Source organism: Protopterus annectens, chromosome 2.part1, assembly GCF_019279795.1.
Source record: "Protopterus annectens isolate FY-2018-M chromosome 2.part1, PAN1.0, whole genome shotgun sequence".
Taxonomy (NCBI): domain Eukaryota; kingdom Metazoa; phylum Chordata; order Ceratodontiformes; family Protopteridae; genus Protopterus; species Protopterus annectens.
In genome coordinates this window covers 1,620,512,298-1,620,539,637 of record NC_056729.1, presented here as the reverse complement: position 1 = coordinate 1,620,539,637, position 27,340 = coordinate 1,620,512,298, and the positions used below count along the sequence as shown (strand labels likewise).

At 37.7% G+C, this 27,340-nt stretch overlaps 1 protein-coding gene across 2 annotated transcripts in view; it reads right to left on the bottom strand.

Annotated features, from left to right (window-relative positions):
• ALDH4A1 (aldehyde dehydrogenase 4 family member A1) overlaps positions 1-27,340 on the bottom strand; it is a 677,659-nt gene that overhangs the window by 202,294 nt on the left and 448,025 nt on the right. For both annotated transcript variants that reach the window (XM_044063053.1, XM_044063052.1), the window contains exons 9-10: positions 24,658-24,731; positions 21,629-21,825 (exon numbers count right to left, since the gene is read on the bottom strand). In XM_044063053.1, the coding sequence (XP_043918988.1) occupies positions 21,629-21,825; positions 24,658-24,731 (271 nt within the window). The remainder of the gene's footprint in view (positions 1-21,628; positions 21,826-24,657; positions 24,732-27,340) is intronic.

Sequence of the window (27,340 nt, the reverse complement as noted above, 5' to 3'; positions counted from 1 at the left end):
GTCCATTTAAACCAGGATGTAGTATTTTAAATATGGTGGTCCAGAACTGTCTAGAATTTTTGTAGCATCTATTCTGCATATTGAGGTAATAACATTTCTAGTCAAGTTTGATCTGCCATTTGGCTTTATTGCATATGTATTTATATGAAAATAAAATTGCCAAAGATTCCAAAGACAACCACAAAGCTTTCTATAACTATGTCAAGAATCTAAATGGCAATGCTCAGATCTGCTCTGAGCTAAAACAGAAAGGAAATAAATATACTGATTCAAAGGATATTGCCAATATCCTGGCAGATCGATTCAGTGCCAACTTCATCCCCCTCTCACCCCCTAAATGGCCCATCTCAATACCGGAAGATTGCCAAATTCCAGTAATAACGGCCACACAGGTACAAAACACACTCTCTAAAGCCAGGAATACAGCATCGATGGGACCAGATGACATCCCGGGCTGTGTACTACATGAACTACAATATGAACTGGCACCTCACCTAAGTGTCATGTTTAATCAAAGCCTCACCTCAGGTTTGGGATCCACCTTCATCAGTCTGACAAGCCTTATCTGCAAGGCCATGGTATCATGGAACTTATAAACAAAGACATTGGCAACCTTCAAACACTGGACCCCACCCAGTTTGGTGATCTTGTCTCCTGAACCTAATTGACTTCTTTGAATCAGTCTCCAGAGCCATGGACAAGGGTAAGGTGGTCCACACAGCCTATCTAGACCTTGCCAAGGCCTTTGACACCATCCCCACTCTGGAATCATAGATAAACTTACTAAGTTGGGTATTAATCCCTATGTCACCCAATGGGTTGCTAAATGGCTTACTGATAGAACCCACACTGTCAAATCCAGCTCCAGACAAGTGACAAGTGGAGTAAGGCCAACACTAAGGGACTCTAACAAAGTTTGCAGATGACTGCAAACTGGGAGCCATTATTGAATCCCCAAATGATGTGGATACTCTACAAAAGGGCCTTACAGAAACAGATGCTTGGTGCCAGAGCCACAATGCCAAGAAATGTATTGTTATCCCTTTGGGAAAAACATGGATCCATGAATTACCATATAGGTGGCAGTACACTAAACACCGAAAGTGTGATAAGAGACTTAGGGACACAGGTGGACAGTGGGCTCACCTTCGATAACCACATCACCACAACAGTCAGGAAATCCTTCTATGTGGCACACCTCATCATGAAGGGCTTTTCATCCAGAAAAAGGAGGTCATTGTCCCACTATACTCATCCCTCATTAGACCCAAATAGAATACAATGCCCCATTTGGTATGTACCTCTCAAGACATATGCAACAACTGGAAAGGCCAAAGAATCACAGGCCTAAAGCAGATGCCCCACGCTGGATCTCTGCTTAACATACAAGGCCATGTCAAACCCAGAGCTGTTGGACATGCTGCATTTAAAGAAATCCCAATCCCTCAGAGCTGGATCTAAACCTTGTCATCACAATAAACAAAACATGCTGGAGGGATAGGTTCCTGACCCAGAGACTCCCAAACTCTGGAATAGATTGCCCATACATGTCAAGCAGAGTGCCTCTTTGGACCTCTTTAAGAGGAACCGGGATCGTTGATAGCCTAGTACCAACCTATGAACCTATGAATGCTGAATATTTTTTCCGTTTTATTATGCCTTACAGGAGTTATCACTATTCCTTAATAATTTCCTGGTGGTGAGAATGAGCCAAGGTGCATGGTTGCTTACCACTCTTTTAAGCATAAGGGGGAGACAATGCTATTTATTATTTCCATAAATATGCTATTAAAATAGATAGCATTATCTATTTGTAAGATTTTTAGGATGTTCCAGTCGTGAGACTGCAGTGAGGTGTTAAGGAGTTCTGGGTCAAAGTTGTTCTTACTGCAAGAGGATTTATATGTATGTTCTCTGGGAGATGTATGGCATTCTCCTGTGGCATATGTGTGCAGATGGACACTAAGTATGCTTGCTAGGGTGCCATGACAGCTTATATTGTTAGGGTGATTTGTTAATAACCAGTCCAGGGTAGTAGTTTTACCATTTTTCAGGTTGATATGGTAGAAGCAGTAATAAGTTGGGAGAAATTATATAGTTTTATAGTAGAAATGGTCATCTCAGAGATGACACAACCAGTTGATGTTAACACTGGCTAGTATAATTTTCTCTGTGTGTACATTGTGGCATACACAGGATAGGATGTCCTCCAATGTGTTAAAATTGTCTCCAGGTGGGATATAAAGGGCTGACATTGACATTGTTTTATGTGTGTTTTTCTATTATACCTTCCCAATACTTAATCCTTGTCTTCAGTCGCCTCTATCTCTTTGCTGCTGTGTATTTGTCACTGCTTCTTGCTTCTGCCCCTACTGGTATTGCATGCTTGTTCCACTTTCTTATTGGCTTATTATGAAATATTTTGTTCTTCTCTTCCTTAAAGGCTCCCAGTACAGTTATACTGTCAAGGTCCTGCTTCTTTGTCCCTACCATTTCTAACATGTTTCTCTCTCCCACCCATGTAAGTCTATCTTTTTCAACATTTCCACCCATTTTGACTTCCCTTCCATCACTTTTGCACATTGCCAAGATGGATATCTTTACAGCTAAATTGTATCTTTCTGGGTTTGGAACTCCCAGCCCACTCTGTTCTTTAGCCATTATTAATTTGTTCCAACTCATCTTTGATTTATCTTTCCACCAAACCAAATCCCTCATTGATTTTCTGAGCATATCCAGTTCTTTCTTCCTCAGTCCTGTCCAAAAGGCATCTCTCTCTCTCTCTATATATATATATATATGTATGCATATATATATATATATATATATATATATATATATATATATATATCTATATATATATATATATAGGATATCACATGCCAGTGCATAAATTGTACGTTTTGTTCCACATGTAAATTAAGGAGGTCCCATGTTTTCAATTTTTTTGAGCATTTGACTCAGTTTTTCCCATACTGTTTTATACCTGGATTCTTCATATGTACATTTAACTCCACTCCGACGTATTTTATTTCTTCCCACTCCCTCCAGCCTTCATTCAGTTTCTTTATATCTTTTTTGTTCCCCAAAATTTATCCCTATTGTCTTTATTTATCCTTTGTTTGTACCTTGTAATCTCAACTTTTGTTATCAAGTCCATAAACTGACTTAAATTTTCTCCTGGAATTCTTAGGGTAATTATGAAATTGTCTGCATATAACACTGTTTTTAAGTTTACCCTCCTCCCCATCACTTTATAGCCTAGAAATTTCTTATTTCAGATTCTTTCTGCTAGAACTTTTAATTATAAATAGCAAACACAATAGGAGACAGGGGACACCCTTGTCTTGTTCTTTTAGTTATCTTCATAAGTTCAGACAGACACCCCCTTAACTTTTCCTGCACTGTAGCTTGCCAGAATGTGTACATGCCAGTACGTTTATAAAAAGCCCATGTCCTACAACACCTGAAACACAAACATCCATTCTAATCTATATAAAGCCTTTTCAGCCTCTGGTGGTATTATTCTATTATCATGTGTTCTCCTATTCTTCGTTAAAGCAGTCTGGTCAGGAGCTACCAAATATTGCAGCATTCTTGCTATCCTTTTGGCCACAACTGCCATAAATGTTTTATAACTGTGGTTTAAAATTATCGGACTATATGATGGCAGATCGACTGCTCTTGTCCTTCTTTCCTTATAACTGATAAAAATCCTTTTCTCCAGGATCTTGGGCAATCATCCCTTTTGCAAACATCATTAAAGAGAGTTCTTGATATTTTTATTTCCCAACCTTCCATCTTTCTTTTGTACTGTTAACTCTTCTATAACTTCCTCTTCATTTATTTCCCTTATTAATATAACCATGTCCTCTCCTTTTACTTTTTTCAGCTGGATCTTTTCTAAGTATTGTTTTATTATTTCCTTTCTTTTTTCATCTGTCACTTCTATAGTGCACTGTAGTACAGTCTTAGTATTTCCATTTCTTACAGTTTCCATATATGGAATTTTCTGATTCCCCATTCTTCCTAAATGTGGTATTGATCTTTTTGTATTCCGTTGCCTTAATCTCGCTGCTAATGCCCTCACTGCTTTTGACTTCGCTGTTTGAAGCAATTCTTTATACTGTGCTTCTTGTGCTCAAAATCTGTCACCTTCATCTTTCGGTATCTTTCACTTCATTTCTGTTAATTCTTTTTTCATTTTCCATCAAAGTTGTCCCTCTTAAGTACAAGTCCATGAATTTAGGTTCATAAGTTGGTACTAGGCTATCAGCTCTAAGGCCTATGCAAGCCTAGCCATAACAATTCCCTGGCTATTTCTTCCCACACTATTTACTTCCCTGGACCCTTGTCTAGCAGTGCGACTGACATGATCCCCGGGGTGAATTTCCTATCTCCCATCCAATCATCAAGGCTCCTTTTGAAGAGGGCCAATGAGGCGCTCTGCTTGACATGTATGGGCAGTCTATTCCAGAGTATGGGGAGTCTCTGGGTCAGGAACCTATCCCTCTAGCATGTTTTGTTCATTGTGATGATAAGGTTTAGATCCCTGGACAATTTTTGCCTTTTCCCGTTTAGAACCTTATTGTCATAGTTTAGTATTTATGTCTTATTCGTCTCTGCAACTCCTATGTTATTGTATCCCAACTTATTTCCCCTCATCTACACTCATTACATTTCTTTAACCATATACAAAATCTTTCAGTCTTTAAAAATATACTAGAAATTTCTGATGCTTCTTTCTGCCAATGGTTAACCCAAGATCTAGTTTTATTAGATCAATGACTCTGATGAAGCCAGTTGTACTGGAGAAAGCGCTCAGTCAGTGTGATTTACTGGATTAAATTGCATTTGTTTTATTCCTGGTCTGTACCTCATTGTCGGATTCTGCTAGTTCTGTGGTCGATGGTATTAACATTACGTTTTTTTTGTGGGTTCCTGGATTGGAGCTGATTGTATTTTCTGTTTCTAGTTTTATTTGCACAAGTGCAAGATCAGAATGTAAAATGAGCCCTACACATATTGTATATGCTCCTTATACATATTTTATCTTTTCCAACTAGCTTTTGCAATTTTGGCTAGAATATGTGCAACCTTCCTTCCTGCTTTGTGTTGTCACGCACTGCCATCTCTCAGACTCAGTATATTCAGCAGCCTTTTTGTATTTTTTCTGTTCTCTTTCCTCCTCTCCACCACTGTTTCTCCACTTCTTGTAACCATCTTCAGCTATAGCCAGCACAGCTTCTCGCACTTCTATTATCCTTAACATTAATTCCTCTATTATCCTGACTTACATCCTGACGGAGTATAATTTTAGTACCTCTTACTCACCCCTTCCTGTTAAAAATCCATCTTCCCTACCATACATGTATGTACTCAGTTTGCATTTCATATTTTATTTTTAGTTAGTAGATGAGTGTGTTCCAGCTGTTTTTTGCACCATTTCCCTGGTTCAAAAATTGTTTGTTCCATAATGCCCTTTCAATATACTAACTCTTAACCAGTTTTCTTGTGCCATTTTTTTCCTTGACCCTTTTATTTCTCATTTATGACTCCTTTTCCATCCTTACTTTGTTGATCCATCATTTCTTTGGGCTTGTGTTTATTTGGTATTCTCTTTAGGTTTTTATCATGTATATCTGTGCCTTTTTCATGATTTGCATCCTGGATATCCCTTTTCTACAGGATTACTCACAGTAGCCATTTCACTTCCCTTCCATGGATCATACTATGCCCTTGGATCAAACCATGCTGCTTATTTTCCCCACTTACTAATCTTTACATCAGGGTTGGTATCCACTAATTACTTAGAAATCCATTGTTTAATGTCCCTCTCTTCCCTTCTTCAACTTATTATAACATTCCTCCTTTTTATGTTTTGCCTTTTTCCCTTATTTCAGTTTGATTAAATGTGCATCAACCTCTATCAATCCACCCTCCTCCCTCTTATTATACTCTCTTTTATGCTTTTCTGATCATTTTCATACTTTGTACACCCCCTTCCCATCATTCACTTCACCCTCTAATATGTGTGATCAATGCTCATATACCATTAACAAACAATACACATACCATATCAGATTTCAAATTACTCTTTTGTATTTCACATTATGAAATATTATTATGTATCAAATTACAATTGTCAATTTCATTCAGCTTAAAGTCATTCATATACTTTTAACACGTAAAATACTTGATATATTATTACATTTCAAAAGAGAAGATGGATAAAAAAACACACGCAAGGCCACAGAGATTCTGACAAATCCAGCTCAACAACTTAAAACGTAATATTAGCGCTTTCATTTTATTTTATAACAAAACTTCTTCAGATCTGTCCAGTCCATGTTGCTCTACCAAATCAGAAATTTAGAGAAATATTACCAAAAATATCTGGTCGATCACTGCCAGCATCACTATAAAAAAATGACACTTATCTCGTTATGTCATTCTTCTCATCTCAACTGTCCACACAAATCATAAAACCAGAAATATTGTCCAAAATGTCTTGTAGATCGCTGCCAACATTATTGTAAAAACAGAAATAACACTTCTCACAGCACTGGTCCCCTCATCTCAATTGCTCACACAAATCGCAAAGCCAGAAATATTGTTGAAAATATCTGTTTGATCTCTGACAGCACCGTTAGTCTAATTAAACATAGAGTGGATGGGAAATAGGAAATACACCCCGGGGATCACTTTCGTGTCTCTGCTGGACAGTGGCACAGGAAAATAACTTTCTTGGGTGGCGTAAGCTATGGTACCTTGCTGGCTAGGCTTATGTAGGCCCTTGGGCCGATAGCCTAGTACCTACCTATGAACCTATAATAGCACTTTTCTCATAGATACCTCATTGTTCCTCTCATTTCAGTGCAGAATTCTGCAGAATGTCTCTTGATTTTGACTCTTCCGTCCCTTATTTTGTTTTGCTTTTTTTTCTTCTTTGCCATGTGTAAAGCCTGGCATTAGCGATTCAGATATGCAGAATACTCCTTGACCTATTTTTCCACCTATATTTGAACACTGTGATTCCCATGATCTCACAATATTTAAGCTAATGTAATGGACATAACTTGAATATCAACTCAACTGGAGCATCGCCCCCCCTTAAAGTACCTGATGTTCCAAGGGCAGAGTTACTTTCTTTCTATTTATTGTTTTTTTCTCAAAGAGCAAAGAAATATCTCTAAAAATAAGTAGGGAAAGAAAGAACATCCTCACGATCATGACACCTAAGGTAGTTGAGTAGTTCACCTATGAGTAAGGCTGGCCCTAGATATAATTTAGAAATACTTAGTAAATGGACTAAAGCAGGAAAGCCTCAAAATCAACAATCAAAATTTTAATAATAGCAGATATTTAAATTTTACACAGAAGATTTTGATGGAACCAAAGACAAACTTTCTAAACTTGAAGTACTGATTTAACTATGTAGAATTTGATAACTAAAAACTAAATTTGAAATCCGGAGATTTTAGTCTACTTTTTGTTATTATATTTGTATTTGTTAACCAAGGCAGAGCACTAATCCACATGGACCTTTCTTAGACTCAGCTGACTCGGCTCAGAAACACAGTCTAGTTAACTGACATGCTCAGTTACACAATAGAAGCTGAGTGAATCAAACCCTGTACTACGTGAAGCAATTCATTAACAGCTTGTGGTCTTTATCTTCTGTGCTGTCAAATGAAACAGGCAAACTAACAGACAAAATAAATTTGCCATATGAAGTCCTGGCTTATCATGGATAACAAAGAAACACAGATAATTCAGCATGTAATTTAGGGGGTAAAGGCTAGCACACAGATCAAACCAATGAGTTAATATTAAAGATAAACTTTGGATAAGCATCCATTTTCAAAACAGCTACTTTGAAAAGTGAAAAGCTTTTTCAAATGCTTCTAAATATATTTCCATGATCTGAACACATTACTCTCATTAAAAAGGTTGGGCAAAATGGTCTTTGGAAGCTGACAGAATACCCCTTAAGCTCTGGGTGTTTAGAACTTGTGATATGAATGATTTTTTTGATGACAATTTGTACCTATTGACTTGTGTCATTTTTTCCCAGTTGCTTTAAAGAGAGACATGCACCCTCCAACTTCTTCTGGATGAACAGTGTGGAATGTGGGTGGTGATGGGTCTTCCTGGCCAATCTCTTTCAAATTCCCCCTTCTTCCCTCTGACAGGTGCAATACTGACCTGTTTAGGGTAAGAAAGCCAATTCATTTCTGGAAAGTTCTTGCTATAGCTTAAGGCTTACATCTGAAACATCTGCATCATGGACTGGGTAATTGTACCCTTCTCCTCCAGTTTCTTAGACATTTCCTGTGTAGAAGGTACATGGACAGGAGTTCCTTGTTCAAAGGGGCAGTAAGGATCTCTGTCCTGACACTGTGTGGCCGAGGCATAGTCTTCAGCCAGGCATGTCTCGTCTTTACAGACACAGTTGCTGCTGCTGCCTTGCATCATGTATGCACAGCATCACAGCAACATTTCTTAAGAGTGCTTGGCCACCTTGTCTTCAATCCCCTCTGCCTTAGCCCTCATCTTTTCTAGAAGGGACTGCTGGTAGTTAAGCACATGATATTTAAGACTCAATTAAAAGGCTGTAGAGGTATGAACCTTTTTCCTCATATTTACCACTCTGTTTTTCCTATCATTTGGAATGTGATTCGAGGTTGGAGAAAAGATAGCTCCCTTGCTGGTATCCAGACTCATCACATAAGGAACCAACAAAGGGTTCTTATAACGGTACTTATGGAAATCATTGACCTTGTAGAATTGGTCAGTCTTCTTAGGATCAGGGAAAAGGTTGTCAAACTCCAGAGGTGTGTTACTAAACACGTCCCCAGGGCATCTGGCACTAGAGAAACTGCTAGAGGCTTAGGTTATGGCAAACCCACATATGGCTTGTAACCTTGGTGGGCTTCTGAATAATCTTCGGTTTTCCACTGGAAAACCTCTTTCATATTATGAAGGGTGTCTGAAAGGAAAAGTTCTTTTGAAGAGAAGCAGGAGACATGGTACTTTCAGTGTCAGAATCATAGTTTTCACTAGATGTAATGTGATCCACAAATGCCAGGTCATCGAGTATCAGATTCATGCTTTAATAGGATATAGCCTTCTCTTTTAGAAGAAGGGCCCCCAGACACTTCATGATGGTCTAATGCTGACCTTCTACTCCTTAAGAAGGACATATAATATGCAACCAGCTCAGCCAAAGACTCTGAGAAAGCCTTTAGAAGTGGAATGGGAAAGAGGCCTAATCTAAGCCATGCGGCCTCTTGACGTTGGAAATTGTCATACTGGAGGCCTTGGGACTAAAATCTTGACAGAGTTACTAGGAATCTCCTTGTCAGCAAAGACAGTCCGTATTCCACCTTTCCCTTCTAAAATTATAATGAATACTTCAGATAATGAAATGCATTCCACTGGGAATTAACCTGTCAGTCTGGAAGGACGCGCAAACAAAAGCAAAAACTGACTCTGAAGTTGGGGGTTGTAAAAGCACTTCTCAGCACACAAGACTGCTGGACCCAGGGAAACTGGAGTTTGGAGTCATCTGAAACATCTTCAGATTACAGACACCTCCTCTTCTCTGTGCTTTTTCTTTGGCAGGAGGATCCTGGAGGCTTTGGCAGGTGCCTTGGCAGCACAGAATTAGGATTGCTCCTTGTTTTTTAAAGCAAGCTCCTGGAAAGATCTGCTCTGGACTGGGGCAAAATAAATACTTGGTGGAAATCTTTGTAGAGGTATCTGTTTACTACACAACATGCACTTACTAAGCTCATTATCATTGCCCCCCACACGCTTTTTCCATTTTTCTACACAGAGTCAGGTTGCTGCATCAACTGTCACCATGTTTATTAATTCATTATTACTCCTCTACCTTCTTCAACAGTCATGCATGAATGTTACAGGTCTTCTCTCACACAATTCATACATCTCTTTGATGAACATCCCAGTTTCCCCTTGCCTTTTTCCAATATCTCCTAAATCTTCTTCCCCAAACAGTTATCTGCTTTCCTGCATGTGTACTCAAACCATCATAATCTGCTCTCTTTGACTTTATCTGCGTTTAGTTACTGCTGTCTAAAATCTTAAAAGAAAATTCATCCCCAACGGATTCAGAGGATCACAGGATGTTACTAGGCTAATGGCCATAGGGTCCTTACAATCCCAGCCATTACCCTTATTTCCACGATCAGCACCTGTTGCCCCTGTGCAAGAGGGACACCAGGTGGAACCCCCAGGGTAAATTTACAATTACCCATCCGATCGTCCAGACTGCATTTGAGGAGGGTCAATGAGTGCTCTGTTTGACATGAAGTGGAAGTCTGTTCCATGTGTGGTAACCTCTGGCAGGTTCTATTAATGTCACATACCAGGTTAAGGTATTTAGACAAACTAACCCATGGACCATTTGACTTGCGGATATGCAGCATTTCCAATAAATCACAGATTGCCTTATATGCAAGGCAGAGATCGCCTCTAAGCAGTTTGTATGAAACAGAATAAAGTGACAGTGACTTTAGACTATCCACATAGGACAGATGCTGAAGACCTTAAATTTTCCTTGTGAGGAACCTTTGTGGTCTCTCCAACTACTGCAGGTGCTTAGAAAGGTACATACCAAAAGAGGGGTTGTACTCAATTATTGGCCTGATGACGGAAGAGTACAGGGAGGTTATAACTTCTTTTTTTCTAGAGGTAATGCCCTTATTTATGAGATGAGCAATACAGAATGCTCTTCTTACCACTGTGGAGACATGGTGATCAAAGGTATGCTTGCTGTCAACCTGTGTGTCCAGGTCTCTCATCACTGAGTGCGTACTTAGGGTGTTGCTATTAATATGGTAGTTATCATGAACATCGCTCTTACTGAAAGGGATTTTGCATTGAGTTTAGGTCAATGACTTTGGCACCAATCATTTGTTTGTGTAAGACCCTCTTGTAGGATGTTGATATCATTTGGAGATTCTATGACCATTCCCAGTTTGCAGTTATCAGTAAACTTTTGTCAACCTCTAGTTTTAGCTTGTACTTCAGAGAAATGGATTCCAAACAGTAGAGGTCCCAGGACTGATCCCTGTTGAACACCACTGGTTACAGGCCTGCTGTTGGAGGTGGATTCCCCTATTTTGAATACGTGTTCTATTAGTGAGCCAGTTAGTGACCCATTTAACAATATAAGGTTGATGCCTAGCTGGGTGACTTTGTCAATAATGCCTGAGTGGGGGATATTGTCAAAAGTCTTGGCTAAGTGTAGGTAGGCTGTATACACAGATTTCCCTCGTCCAGGGCCTTGGTAACTGTCTTGAAGAAGTCTACCAGGTTTAATAGACAAGATCTCCCTTTGACAAATCCAAACAGAGTAGGGTCAAGTATTTTAAGAATTAGTTCCTGGGGTCAGTGGAAGTACCACCTTTGTGCAAGGGAATAATGGTGGCCAATTTCCATTCAGCTGGGATGAAGCCAGTGCTTAGACTATAATTGAAAAGAGTACCCAATGGTGTTGCTAATTCTTGCTGGAGCCCATGTAGGACACAGCCTGGGATGTTATCAGGTCCCATAGATGCCATGTTTTTGGCCTTAGAGAGGGCATTTATGACCTGCTCTTTAGAGATACAAGGTAGGGGACAGGTAAAAACTAGCTAAAAGGTTCTACAACCAATTAGTTAATATAAAAGAAATCCCCTGTCGGATACTTATCCTTTCATGCTGTGGGAAGGTGGATGATCAACAGACTTATCACCTCAAGCAACATACAACTACTCAATGCACAGAAAGAAAGATCTAAAGGTGACATCAGCACTTGGTGGGAGGGCACTGAATGAAGACCTTGCAAACAGTAAAGCCCATACAGGATATACCAAATGTGTGGACTGCAACAGTGCACTATAAGGATTATTGATCTGATCTGTTACATTTTAAGCATATCAAGAAACAGAATCATATTGAAAATGACCTAATACAATATATTTAGTACCAGGTACAATATGTCCCTGAAAAGAAATGTGTGAGATAAAACTGGCAGGTTTATCAATTTTTATTACTTTGACTTTATATGAAGATGAGGTTTCAGCCCACTCAGAATTTTGTTTGCCAGGTAACATGAACTGGGTCAGGATAATTGTGCAGAATGTATTAACATTAGCTTATTTTACAATTAACTTCTACTGATCCTTCAGATGAAAAGTCCAGCTTAAGTTTATCCGGATTTTTTCCACCCACTGCCTGTGGATGACAGACAAACTCAGGAACAGCCATTCAGGCAGCCATCAGGGTTTTTCTTCTGCAAGCCCTAACCTCCACATACATGTTCAGAGTAGATGACAGATTTGGTCTGTCCCTCACTTCTGCAAGGGGCATAAGCCAGCAGAATTACCCTGCTGCTTCCTGTTAGGAAGGCACTGCAGACCCCTTCTCTGGTCTTCTATGAGGAACCTGCATTTGCATATATGCTACTCTAAGCATGGCACCCCACGCTCTCACCTCAAAACTGGTAGCGGGCACTGCCACATAATTCCTACCCCCAACCTTGTTGGCTCCTCAAGTGCTAGAGCTGATAATCAATAATCAGTTATTTGTGCCAAAGAGCCACCATGTTTATCTACACTTTTATTTGAAATTTGAAATTTTCTTTCTCCAAAATCTGAGAGTTTTTAAAGAAAAGGGGATTGCTTGATTAACTAATCAAGTTCTAGTTACTAAAAAGAATAAAATGCAATACTTGTTTTGATGAAGTCAAAGAAATTAAATCAATTTAGCCAAATACGTGGGGCATAAACATTAATCAATAAAATTCAGCAACGTAACTTAAGCATTATAAATAAACCAAAACATTTCAGAAGTTCTGAAACAGTCTTAATCAAACTGGCAACTCCAGAATTGACAATAGTGTATTTGTTTCAGCATCTGTGGAATCCAGCCCTTTAGTTATGCACTACACAATCATGTTCACTTTGTCAAAGACCTCCTGTATTGTATTTTGTGACTTATCTTCAGATTAACTATAACCTTAGAAGTGTTTCTTCCTCTGTCTTCTCTATGGTAACCCATTCTTGTATGTTATAAAGTGAATAACCATGTCACATTTTTCAATTATGTCCTATCTGATACTTGTATATCTGACTTTCTCTTTGCATAGGGTCACATTACAAATACAAACGTAATTACTTTTTCTGTGACCACTACCTTAGCTGTGTTATCCTCAGAAGCATTTATATATGACACTCCAAACCTAGGGTACAATATTTAAGAAAATATAATACATATATACAAGATTGTTCCTAATTCTGAACCATGAGATACCATACCGGCTGCTGACTTTTTATGAAATATCGACCCTCTATCTGCCACCATTTACTTTTAGTCAGTCAGCCACCTTCCTGCCCACCTCAACAGTACCTATTCCTAGCTCTTTAACTTTCCCCATCCGTATGCTGTAACAGTAACAAAGGCCTTGTTCAGGACTGGACACATTATTCTTGCTGAGTCCATGTGTTTATCTTAGTGGTAACTAAGCCATAGAATGTAATGAATATGAACTGGAAAAGTCCATTGTATAAAGCCATGCTGATATTCATCCGTCAGCCAAATGGCATTCAGCCTAACTAAATTAAACAAAAGTAAAACAAAAATGCTGTATGTGGGCCTACCTTTCAAGTGCTACCAGCTTACATGGGACAAGGCAGGTCCGTATGATGTGTGCCATGTGAACAGCCTGTAGATACGTGGGGAAGAAATGCCATTTTAGCTCATCTTGTGAATTATGTCAAGGAGAAGAAGATTGGTAAAAAAATGGTTTTCACCAAGGTGATTACTGTCTGCCTCCAAAGGGACTACCTCAGGCAGGGCAGTAATGTAAGAAGACACAGGCTAGTTACCATCTAAAGGATTCCAGCAGAGTAGGCACAAAGGATACTGAGTAAAAACCACGGAATCCACCACGAAGTAAAAAAGTTCTTTATTCACCACAAAGTAAAACGAACAAGCGCTTTCACATACACCGAGTATGCTTCATCAGGTTATATTATCCAAGTGAAAACCTTCATCTTATATACTCTACTCAATCATTTCATTAGTCAATCAAACAATATTCCTGTCTGCTAACAATTAAATGATTAGATAATTAGGCATTGATTTCCTCCTTTAAAGCAACAGCTATAGAAATTGTCTTTGCTTAGCCTATGGATATGGAATAGCGCTACTATAATAACGTATTACAGTGTTACATACAAAACATTGTTACTATAAAAATATATACATATAAATATCAATAGATTTCATAACCTAAACCTCATATATTATATGATACTTTAGTATAAATAAAATAAAATAAATATAATCAATATAGACAATCACAGCTAGTTTTTGTCTCTGATCTACAATGTCTATTCGTATTATTAGATGACCCATACTATGTGTCTAGATATAACCCAGATAAAAACTATTCTGCTAAAACAACATGAAGTAAAAATATGTAGATATAATTGTATAAAGTAATATATGACCATATGGGTAATATATGGGTACTATGTTATAAAAAGTGTACTACAAAAATACTATAAAATGTACTATAGAGTGCATTGAATGGCATGCTTAGTATATTTAATAATAATCAAAGGTCCCATTTAATTCATTTTTTCATTTTTATATATGTGGAGCTGGTGCAATATATATAGATAAACTCTATATATTCTTCAAAAGGCATCTATCTAATAACTACCTTGATGTTACTTCAAGACTCCCTATCTGTGCTTATATGTTCAACTATAACAGAGTGTAAAAGTAATGATATACATATTAAAAATCAGACCTGATATAGCTGTTTCACCAGAACAAATATAAGGCGTTATTAACATCTGAATCATAAGTCTATATAACATTAGATAATTAGATATATAAATTAATAGATAGATAAATAAATAGATAAACTGATCTTATTATATATATATATATATATATATATATATATATAAGTATATATATATATATATATATATATAAATATATTTTTCTTATTAGTTATCTCCGTGCCTCTAATATCGGTTTGATACTAGTGTTAACATTTAGTCCAGGTTCTATATGTGCTCGTAGTTTAAATATCCAGTCTAGCTCTATTTTAGCTAATATATTCATTTTATCTCCCCCTTTGGCTAACGGTTCGACTACTTGTAGCACTCTAAACTTAAAATAATGGTCTTGATTGGTGCTAATATGTTTCGCTAAAGCATTTGTAGAATTCATCTTCCTGATGTCATATATATGGTTGTAAATACGGTCTCTAAGTCTTCTGGAAGTGAGACCCACATAGAAAGCTTGACATTTCTCACAATTAGCTAGGTATATTAAATTGGTGGTATTGCACGTAGCACTTATCAGAAACCTGTGTGTATATTTCAAAAATGGTGATGTAAATTCACTACCTGTATTGATATGTTTGCACATATTGCACCTCCCACATGTCCAAGTGCCCTTCTTACAATCAACATTCCCAATCTTTACAGTTGCATTAGAATTCTTAATCATTCTATCCTTACACAACCATCTTTTCAGATTCTTCTTATTCTTATATCTGAAGTGAGGGGTAGACCCTACTAAGTCTTTAACACTATTTTCCATTAAAAGGATATCCCAATTCTCTTTAATAATTTTAGTAATGCTGTATATATCACTCGAGTAACTCAATGTGAATGCTAACGTAGCCTCATTAAGATGTTGTTCAAAAATATGGTATATACCCTTGTGGTATTGTTGTTTAATTCTTGCTTTACCATTGGTTTCATTATTAAATCTATTTAAGAGACTGTGAGGGTATCCCCTATCTATTAATAACTTATCCAACAATGCAAGTTGTTTATTTCTCTCATGTTCATCAGTACATAACCTAGTGATTCTAGTCCTCTGATTCTGTACTATATTGGGGAATATAAATCGTGGGTGCATACTACTGTGATTCAAAATTGCATTCTTCCAACAAGGTTTACTGTATAATTGCGTGTTAAGTGTGTTATTAACATCTTTCAATATAGTTATATCAAGAAAATCAATCTTGTCATGGGAGAATTCTATAGTGAATCTCAGAAAGTCTGTCGTTGATTCTAAATACTCGACCATTTCATTTAATATTGACTGTTCACCCTTCCAAAATATTAAAATATCATCTACAAAGCATCTGTATAAAATTATATTCTCCATATAGTGGCTGTTAAATAGATGCTTAGATCCCCAATAGTGCAAAACAATATTGGCATAAGAGTTTGCGCATGGGGTGCCCATTGCAACACCCCATGTTTGCATATATAAGTTGTCTTTATCCTTAAACATAAATACATTGTTCTCCAAAACTAGAGTCAATAATGTACATGTCAAATATTGCGTGTCACTATTCAATGATTTCTCCTCTAATAAAACATCTCTCACTGCCTCCACTCCATAATCATTAGGTATTACTGTGAACAAGTTTTTAACATCTAGGGATACCAAGATTAAATTCGAGCTATCGTCTAGCTGAGTCGCTACTCGTTGTATATCATCTAATAATGAGTAAGTATTATTTAAAATAGTAGGTATTCTCCTGGCCACAGGACCTAATTTACATTCAACAAACTTAGAAATATATTCAGTCACCCATTTCTCCCCCGCTACAATGGGTCGCATAGGTGGGGGGAATTCCATTTTATGTATTTTTGGAAGACCTTTTATGTTAGGAACATTAGGTGCTTCAATTAAAAAATAGTCATACAGTTGTTTAGAAATCAATCTACACATAAGTAAATCATATAACATATCATGTACAGTATTAATAGTCTTTGATAGTCCATTAATATCAATCTTACAGTATTTGTCAGTGTCACTTAGCATACTAAACATCAAATTATCATAAAATAAAGTGTCCAGAACCCCAATGCCTCCGCCTTTGTCAGCTGGTCTTATAGTTAATAATTCATTCCTGGACAAATTCTGTAAGGCTAGAAATTCTTCAGAGTTCAGATTATAAAATACTTTTTCATATCTTTTCCCCTTACTCATATCTGAAATGTATTTATAAAAATCATTTTCACATTTCTTTCAGAAGCATTGTACACTAGGGAGCACTTCAGGTATGAATGCGCTCTTTTTCTTAAAGCGCATTTCACTATCTAAGTCATTGTCTATTGCTTCATCTTTATATAGTAATTTCAATGACAAAGTTCGCGTGAACATGCGTAGATCTATTAAAAGTTCAGTTAACTTACTGCTTTGTGATGGTATGAACGAGAGTCCTTTATTGAGCACACTGTATTCACTAGCCGTGAGACTTTGGCTAGATAGATTGAATACCAGTTCGTTCGTCAACGCTGTCTCCTCCATTCCTCCGTGGTCTCTCCCGAAAATTTGCGCTTCCTTCTGCCTCTGCTGCTGGATCTCATTCTGTTCTCCTGCCGGTACCGAACTGGTAAAGGTAAAAAACCTTGTGTTGTCATGGCCGTAGATACCTTTGGTCTCGCTCCATTGGATGTGGAAGTTAATAGAGCCTCCTGATTCGGAGGCGGAGTATTGCAGAGATCTATTCCTATTGGTTGTATGCTCTGTTCATTACTGGGCATACGACTCTGAGAATTACTTCCCAGAGGTAGTGCTGTTGCAATTAAAGTGGAAATGTCTTGAGTGACAATATCAGTGTTAGCATTAGATATAGGTACACGTTTAGTTTTCTCTGCATAAGAGTCAGGTTGGTTTACAGCATTCGCCCTCGGCCAGACAAAAATCTGGCCGGATACAAAATAGCGATAGTCCCTCATAAGTTTCTTATGCTTTAGTTGTTGTAGTCTTTCACTAAATGTTAGCACTTGCAAAAACATGCTCTCTAGTTTTTTGAGATGTATTTCCCCTTTAAATCGTTGTAGCATTTCAGTGTGTATCTCGTCAGCTTTTTCAGTAAGTTCTTTTTCAATTGGGGTAAAGTATTCAATAAGTAGATGAATATATTGCTTGCTGAAGTTGATGTTAAGTTCTTGCCACTTTTTCAACAACATTGGGTGTGTTTCCCCATAAGTAGGCATACATAGGATACGCATGCCTCTCGGGATTACATTAAAGTGTAGGCATGCCTCGAGATGCCGTCTCTGCCAAATGAGTCTATTAAGTTTGTACAATACATTTTCAAGTTCTCTTAAACTCTTATAAAATTCTTTGTGTACCGGTACAGTACCTGCTTCATTGTTGGTAGGGAGATGTAATTCTAGTCCCAATAATGGATTGGCTTGTTGTGAAATCACATCCTTCCATTTGGTATTATGTTCCATTGGAGTTGGATTATAATCAAGTTCGACAGGTACATTCTCCATCGTGTGAAGGTAACCAAAAGCCAAAACGATAAATAGTATAAGAAGACACAGGCTAGTTACCATCTAAAGGATTCCAGCAGAGTAGGCACAAAGGATACTGAGTAAAAACCACGGAATCCACCACGAAGTAAAAAAGTTCTTTATTCACCACAAAGTAAAACGAACAAGCGCTTTCACATACACCGAGTATGCTTCATCAGGTTATATTATCCAAGTGAAAACCTTCATCTTATATACTCTACTCAATCATTTCATTAGTCAATCAAACAATATTCCTGTCTGCTAACAATTAAATGATTAGATAATTAGGCAGGGCAGTAATGTATTCAGGTACCAAGACAGGGTAGTGGATGCACCTGGTTCTTACCAAAAGCAGTACACTCAAAAATACTCTGTACCAGAAAAGTCTCTATAGCCATTTTCTAGGTCCCTGAATAAAAATAATAGTAATAACTATTATTATTATTATTAGTAGAAATATTATATTAGCAACTCAAAGAAGACTGAGCTAATGGGGAAGAAGGTAGGCATACTTTATCCCAATAATAAAAATTTTCAATGCTTTACAAATGCTTTGAGATCCTCCCTCTCCCCATCAAGCTCAAGTGATATTTTCTTATTAAGAGTATTACAATGCTCACAACCAAATATGATGCATTTCACCATAAGACAAAATAAGCACAGTAAATGACAGTCCCATGGTGAAATTTGCCTTCCACAGCTAAATGTTGGAATGCTTTATTCAGGGACATCAGCAGCAAACAAAAATAAACTCAGTTATCCAGCAAAAGGCTACACAGAGTTACAGTTCAATAACAACAAAAAGGCATGTGCCAAAGAAGTGCACTTACTGTTCTTAAAGCTTTGCCTGGATGACAGTGACCAGTAGCCATTCATTCTTGCAGCAAGAAAAGAATACAGAGGACACATGTTGCTTTCCCTTTATGGCCATGTTTCCAGCTGATGTCCCTTCTATGAGAAGGAAGGCATGTGATATTCCGGAGATAGCTAACTGCTCACATAATCCATCTGGAGTACTATGTCTATGCACAGGTGATAATCCAATAATCCTGATGGCAAACACCTACAATTTTAAAGAATACTTCTGACAGCCACACTCATTTTTCCCCACAGAGAAGACTTCAAGTAGTACAGCAAATGAGAGATGTCCACGTAGCACTATATTTAGGGTATTACAAGATCATCTACAGAAATGCATTATCAAATCTGTCCTGCAAACCAACTTGCCATATAGTTTGGTATGCTTCATAAATGTGTGGACAAGTCCAAACCACAGTTTGATATGTAGCCAGGGATGAAGAATTCCTGAAGTTTCCATTTGCAGTGGCACCAGTCCAGTTCTTCCAAAAGTTTGTCTGCATTAGCTTTGTTAACAATTACACTCTCACACTCCCCAAGCAGAAGACAAAAAAAAAAAGAGATGCCCACGTTTAAAGAGAGGAACTATAAAGATACAATTTTAAAAGCACATTATTAATTAACAACCATCCATGGCAACTACCTCTCTTCCCATTAAAAAAATATGTATATGTGCATCTGTCTATACACACACACACACACACAAACACACACACACACACACACACATGCACACACATGTGTATATATATATATATATATATATATACACACACACACACGTGAGTGTGTGTGTGTGTGTGTATTTGTGTCTATATATCTGTATGTGTGTGTGTATGTGTGTCAATCTCTCTCTCTCTCTATATATATATATATATATATATATATATATATATATATATACATACATACATATACATATGTGTACATATTTAACCAGGACCTCTCTCTCTACAGAGCCAGATCGTGGTCAAGTGGCACCCTAAACACGATAGCGGACCAGACCTCCACCATAGCCAATTCCGTTTGCCATTACTTGCTCCCTCCCCAATTATCACAAACACTGTTTAAAACTGTCAGTATACATAACACTTTCTTCTTTACTTTTGAAATAATTACAGGCATGCATACTTAATTTAAAACTTTTAATTTATTTATCCTTGGATGAATCCTAATAGGTTAGTAGTCAATTTTCGGGTATTTCTGTGACTAGGGAAATTTTGATCAGGGCATAGGTCTCTTTTGGGGGGAGACCTGAAGTGGTATTTATAATATAAAGGGAAATTTGTCCAGGGCATCATGGAACTTTCCCAACTCTTTTCAATCGGTGCCGTAGGATCTTTTACATCCACTTGAGCTACCACCAACACAGGCAGATGGGCCATCAGTTAATGTTTCATCTAAAGGATGAACTTGCAAGTGCAGAACCCTCTTATTCTGCACAGCAATATCAGCAATCCATTTACCTGGTATGGGAAAGGAACCCACAGCCTTCTGGAATAAAGGCAAGTGTGCTACCTGTTGCACCTCCAACACTGTTGTCAAATTAAACAGCGCAAATACTGATGGCCATTTGGTAAACAATGCAGTTATTTTCAAACATCAGGCCCCCTCTGCAAGCACTTTGAGGACCATACATAAATGCATGCATTGTTTAATTCACATTGCACCCTGATGCTTTGCTGAAGTCACCTGCGCTTCTCCCGGTGTGCCTTATTGGCTGGATCCAAGCAGGAAAGCATCACTGTTGTGAATCACACTGACATCAGGAAACATTTTTAAAGCAGCAGGCAGGATATTAGAGGAGGTGCTCAAGCAAAAATGTTTATTTAATTCTTAAAGCAAAGCAGGAAAACTTTCATGCGGTTGGGTGGGCTCCATAGCCAGCATGGGACCCTAGGCAGTTGCCTAAATCACCCAGTGCTGGATCTTGCCCTGCCTCTTGAGTTCTCCCCATTTTTTATGGTTGTACACCTCTTATGGATTCCATTAACTTTTTCCTATGCTCATAGTAGAAATATAGTAAGGCAAGAAATAAAAAGATGCAATGTTAAAAGTACTGTGTGTAATTTGTAAGGCAAAGTAATTTATTTAAAACTGAGGCACAGTGTGTTATACAATGTGTGGTTAAAATAAATTCAGAAGTGAAAAATCAAGAGCTATTTCTGAAAAATGAAGATACCCACTTACTGTCTGAGACAACTCGCGTTCCCTTTTTTAAGATCACCTCTGGATTATTGGGGTGAACTGTCACTGTGTTTATCCACCATAAACTTTGAATATCACTATTTAAAAATCACTGTGTAAAATAACACTGTGTTTACTATAGAAAAAACACAAATACACATGGTATTTAACACTCAGAGGTATTCTGGAAGGATGAAAACTGAAACTTGTCAACTCACATTTCCAACTTTTATCTTTTTAACTTCTTCAATGAGCTGCTCTTTAATCTGTGGCCAAAGTGAGTCAGGAACATACATACGGGAACAAGCTGAGCATTTCTGACCTCCATACTCGAAAACTGAGCGAATAGTTGCATTCACAACACTATTTACGTCAGCTGACTTGTGGACAAAATGGAAGTTTTTCCCACCACACTCTAAGTACAAAAAGAGTAAGAATCATCAGAAACAGCAGTGGTAACATTGCAGCTCTACAATAACTTAACCCAAGTGATAAAAGTTTCCATCTGGCTGTAGCACTTTTTACTCAAATTTTTGCAACAAAAACACTATTTGGTTATATCAATTCTGGCATTTACTCCTAGCAACCACAACCATTTTTGACTGATGTGTTTGTTTCTGTCTTCACCCATAAAAACTGAAAAGCTCCCTATCAGAAGTAAAAGACCCAATACTATTACTGCCTAGTTAGCAGCCAAAATATGAGACACCAACAAGTTGTGTTAGCGCTTTCATTCACATTTAATGCCAAGTGAACTTCTTCAGAAACAACTTGCACATCCATACAACTCCAATAAATACAATTGTCAATCAAATATTTACATAATAAATTGATTAATTAAATTAATTATTTAAAGACATACACTAAATATTCTTTAAACCATTTCTAAATCAAAATAATCACATAAATGAATAAAAAAATTGTACATAGTTTAAATGTTTAAATATAAAAACTTGATTTATCTAAAAAAAATATTATATATGTATGACACAAAAATCTAATGAAAAATATTAGAATGATAGTGTAGACACATTAGTAATTCTTCATCTATACATTTTCCACATTTATCATACACACACTGGTCCAAAGCATTCTTTACATGCCAAAGTTCGATGGTAGTTTATGTTGCCCAGTGTCAGACATGTCCTAGTTATTATGTGGGCATGACAATGAGAGAACTTAAGGTTAGAATTCGTGAGCATCTGTTAGCCATTAAAAAGAAAGATGTTAACAACGCATTAGCCAGACATTCAGTCATTTGTAGTATGTTTAAAAAGTTCACATTTTCTGTCATGGATAATGTGTCAAATACTGTATTTAATGGAAATATAAAGTCTTTGCTAGAATGTAAAGAGTCCTTCTGGCAATTTTTTCTAAGGGCAGATAATGCCCCTGGTTTAAATGAAGTGATTAATCTAAAATGTTTTTTAGAAAATAGGTAGTACAAACATACACTATCATTCTAATATTTTTCATTAGATTTTTGTGTCATACATATATAATATTTTTTTAGATAAATCAAGTTTTTATATTTAAACATTTAAACTATGTACAATTTTTTTATTCATTTATGTGATTATTTTGATTTAGAAATGGTTTAAAGAATATTTAGTGTATGTCTTTAAATAATTAATTTAATTAATCAATTTATTATGTAAATATTTGATTGACAATTGTATTTATTGGAGTTGTATGGATGTGCAAGTTGTTTCTGAAGAAGTTCACTTGGCATTAAATGTGAATGAAAGCGCTAACACAACTTGTTGGTGTCTCATATTTTGGCTGCTAACTAGGCTGGAAGCGTTTGGTTGTATGTGTTTTTTACCTAGTTTGGCTCTACAGTATTTTTGACCCAATACTATTACTGTTCCCAACATTTTGACAAATAAACCCTGATTCAAAGAAAAAAAAAAGAAAAATTTTGAAAATCCCTGTTATACACTTATTGCATTTTTCAGGGATAGGGGTTGCCCCTATCCTGTTACTTATATATGATAACTCCAAGGTCTCTGTACATCACAGTATGGGAAATACTCCAAGGTACCACTACCTTGGATTACTATACATTATCCTACTGTTTCGCTTGCAGGTCTGCTGCTCTGAAGACTGCAGTTAAGGTCCTTACAATATCAACAGGCAACCAAAATAAATGTAGGTACAACTGTGTGTGGTGAATATCAATAACAGAAGATAGAGAAAACTATATGAGGAAACACGACGCAAGGCACACATAAACTCAAAGCTTTTAATGTAAAAATTGGTAAGCACTTTCACCACCACATTATAAACCTTCTAGATATAACAGAAATAACTCCACTCTTGACACCATCTTAAAAAACATTATGGTTTGCAGATTAGTCTTTTCCATCAACTCCAGCTAAAAAATAACAGAGGAAATGCTTCTCCTTAACATTCTGCCAATGGTGATGATATGAAGCCACAGCAATGTTTCAAACACCTGTAGCTCACAGAACTGGATAACATGCTGAAGTTCTAAAGCTACTTTTTTTCAAATAATTTTTAACTTCCCTGGATCTCATCCTACCAGCCCAGCATGCCACGTCCAACATCCATGCCGGAACTACCACCCATCTTCCTAACCCTCCAGGACTACTCTGGAATTGCTGAGACTGGTCATGCATCCTAAAGGTGTCATGGGGATCAAATATCTGTGCTTTTGTCTGAGGGAGGGTTCTTTTATATACCCTGTTCACTCCATTCCCCCACCCCGCACTCTCATCGGCTACATCTGAAAGGCAAGTCCCCTTTTTTGAACCATGTCTCCCTTTAGGAAGTGCCACTGATAAGTACAACGCAGACTGACGAAAAACAGAAAGATTATCTGACTGCAATAAACAAAATAAAAAGAAAAGGGAAAATCCCAATCATTTCTTATCAAGCTTTTAATTTTCTGAATCATAACAAATACTGCAGTGAAAACAAGCTAGTTAAGCAAACACTGTAGCATGCAAAAAAGTCCAGGGCAGAAGTGCAACAAATATAAACGTGAATGCCATTTTGGATAATGTTTTGCAAATCTGTTTTCCTGTGGAGTAGCAAAGTCCTTCAGACTACCAAACTTAAATGATCAGCTCTAAGGTTGCTGCCCTTCTCTGAGAAAGGAGATTTCCACCAAGCAGTAATCATACCATCTCATAAACTATGCATCAGTGGAACTGGTGATCTGTGCACTGCTGTCCTACTTCTTAACAAGTGCCATGCAAGAAAGATAAATAAATAGACATACCTCCAGCCAGACGAGGGAAAGTGCGGTATTGGTCTAGATTCTCTGATACCTGTTTCCATAAACGTTTAAAAGTTCTGAAGAAAAAAAATAGGAATAGCTCAATTCATTTATTTGTTGCAATGCTCAGAAACATAATGTATAAATATTCTGTACTAACCTCCAGGTAAATGAACCAATTTTGATAAGAGCTATATAGGCTAATGCTTATATGCACATGACAAACATGAGTGCCTACAATGCAGATATAATACTGTGCAGTTCTATGAATAATTACCAAGCAGTTTTTAATTCTCATTAACCGTGAACTACTGTTGTGATCCTAAACAATCATTCTGCTTACACTTCATAAAATCTGCAGAGATGGTTCAACAATAAAATCACTCAGTACTGTTGAGCACTTTTCCAACAAAAGTTCTTACCGACCTAGCCTCCCAGTGACAGAAATCAAGACTGCAGCAGATGGCAACACTGTATGTAATCTCATATAAGTTCATTAACATCACTGTTAACAGACACTACTAAATACTGGATGGGATAGGGATATTTTTATGTAGCCGCATATGATAATAAATAAAGTTTTAGCAGTTTAATTGTATTTACAATGACAGAAAGTGACATGCTTAATACAACACTAGACAAAGAAAGACTCCTCTTGGAAAAATTACAAACACAATTTGCTAGTCATTCATTATCCTACTCAGCTTCACAAGGAACTGAAGACCATCTTATCCTATGCTTCAAACATCTTCCAAAATCCTCTAACATCTCTAATCTAATTAATGAAATGCATAAACCAGTATATACTGTACTTCCACTGCAACCTTTTCATTCACATTTAAAGCATCACTTACTTCACCAGTATTCAAGCATCCTCTCATCATTCCTTTATGTACAGTACATTCACTCTCAGAGCTTAAAGGTTACAGACCAAATTCAAATCTCTGCCCCTATTACAAAGGTCTTTGAAAAGCTAGTACATTAATAATTATTTAAACACATAAACAGCTATGGTGTTCTACGCAATCAACAACAACATGGTTTCAAAAATTATTTTTAATACTCTGACTGCATAACTGACATACAGAAACATCAATGAAGGTCTCACTATTAGGTTCATAGGTTGGTACTAGGCTATCGGCCCTAGGGCCTATACAAGCCTAGCCATAACAATTCCCTGGCTATTTCTTCCCACTCTATTTACTTCCCTGGACCTCTGTCTAGCTGGGCAACTGACGTGATCCCCGGGGTGTATTTCCTTTCTCCCATCCAGTCATCAAGGTTCCTTTTGAAGAGGGCCAAAGAGGTGCTCTACTTGACATGTATGGGCAGTCTGTTCCAGAGTCTGGGGAGTCTCTGGTTCAGGAACCTATCCCTCCAGCATGTTTTGTTTATTGTGATGACAAGATTTAGATTCCTAGAGCTTGTGGCTCTGAGGGATTGTGATTTCTTTAAGTGTAGCATGTCCAACAGCTCTGGGTTTGACATGGCCTTGTATGTTAAGCAGCGATCGCCTCGGAGTAGACGATATGTGACAGAGTATAGCTGGAGTTTTTTAAGGTGGTCAGCATAGGGCATCTGCTTTAGGCCTGTGATTCTTTTAGTGAGGTATTTCTACGGCCTTTCCAGTTGTTGCAGATGTCTTGAGAGGTACATACCAAATGAGGTGTTATATTCTATAATGGATCTAATGAGGGATAAGTACAGTGGGACAATGACCTCCTTTTTTCTGGATGAAAAGCCCTTAGTGATGAGGTGTGCCGCATAGAAGGATTTCCTGACTGTTATGGCGATGTGGTTATTGAAGGTGAGACAACTGTCCACCTGTGTCCCTAAGTCTCTTATCACACTTTCGGTGTTTAGTGTACTGCCACCTATGTGGTAATTCACGGGTACATGTTTTTTCCCAAAGGGGATAACTATACATTTCTTGGCATTGAGCTTGAGCCCATGGCTCTGGCACCAAGCATCAGTTTCTGTAAGGCCCTTTTGTAGAGTTATCCACATCATTTGGGGATTCAGTAATGGCTCCCAATTTGCAGTCATCTGCAAACTTTGTTAACCAGAGTCCCTTAGTGTTGGCCTGTACTTCAGAGAAGTAGATGCCAAACAAGAGAGGTCCCAGGACTGAACCCTGAGGTACTCCACTTGTCACTTGTCTGGAGCTGGATTTGGAGTCAGCTACTTTTACAGTGTGGGTTCTGTCAGTAAGCCAGTTGGCAACCCATGGAGTGATGTAGGGATTAATGCCCAGCTTAGTAAGATTATCTATGATTCCAGAGTGGGGGGTGGTGTCAAAGGCCTTGGCAAGGTCCAGATAGGCTGTGTGGACTGCCTTACCCTTGTCCACGGCTCTGGAGATTGATTCAAAGAAGTCAATAAGTTTCAGGAGACAAGATCAGCACTTCACAAACCCAAACTGGGTGGGGTCCAGTGTTTTAAGGTTGCCAATGTCTTTGTTTATAAGTTCCATGATAATACGTTCCATGGCCTTGCAGATCAGGCTTGTCAGACTGATGGGGCGGTAGTTTCCAAGATCCAAGGGTGATCCCCAGTTGTGGAGTAGGATAACTGTACCTGTGAGCCACTCAGTGGGCACAAAGCCTGAGGTGAGGGTATGATTAAACATGACACTTAGGTGAGGTGCCAGTTCATTTTGTAGTTCATGTAGTACACGGCCCGGGAT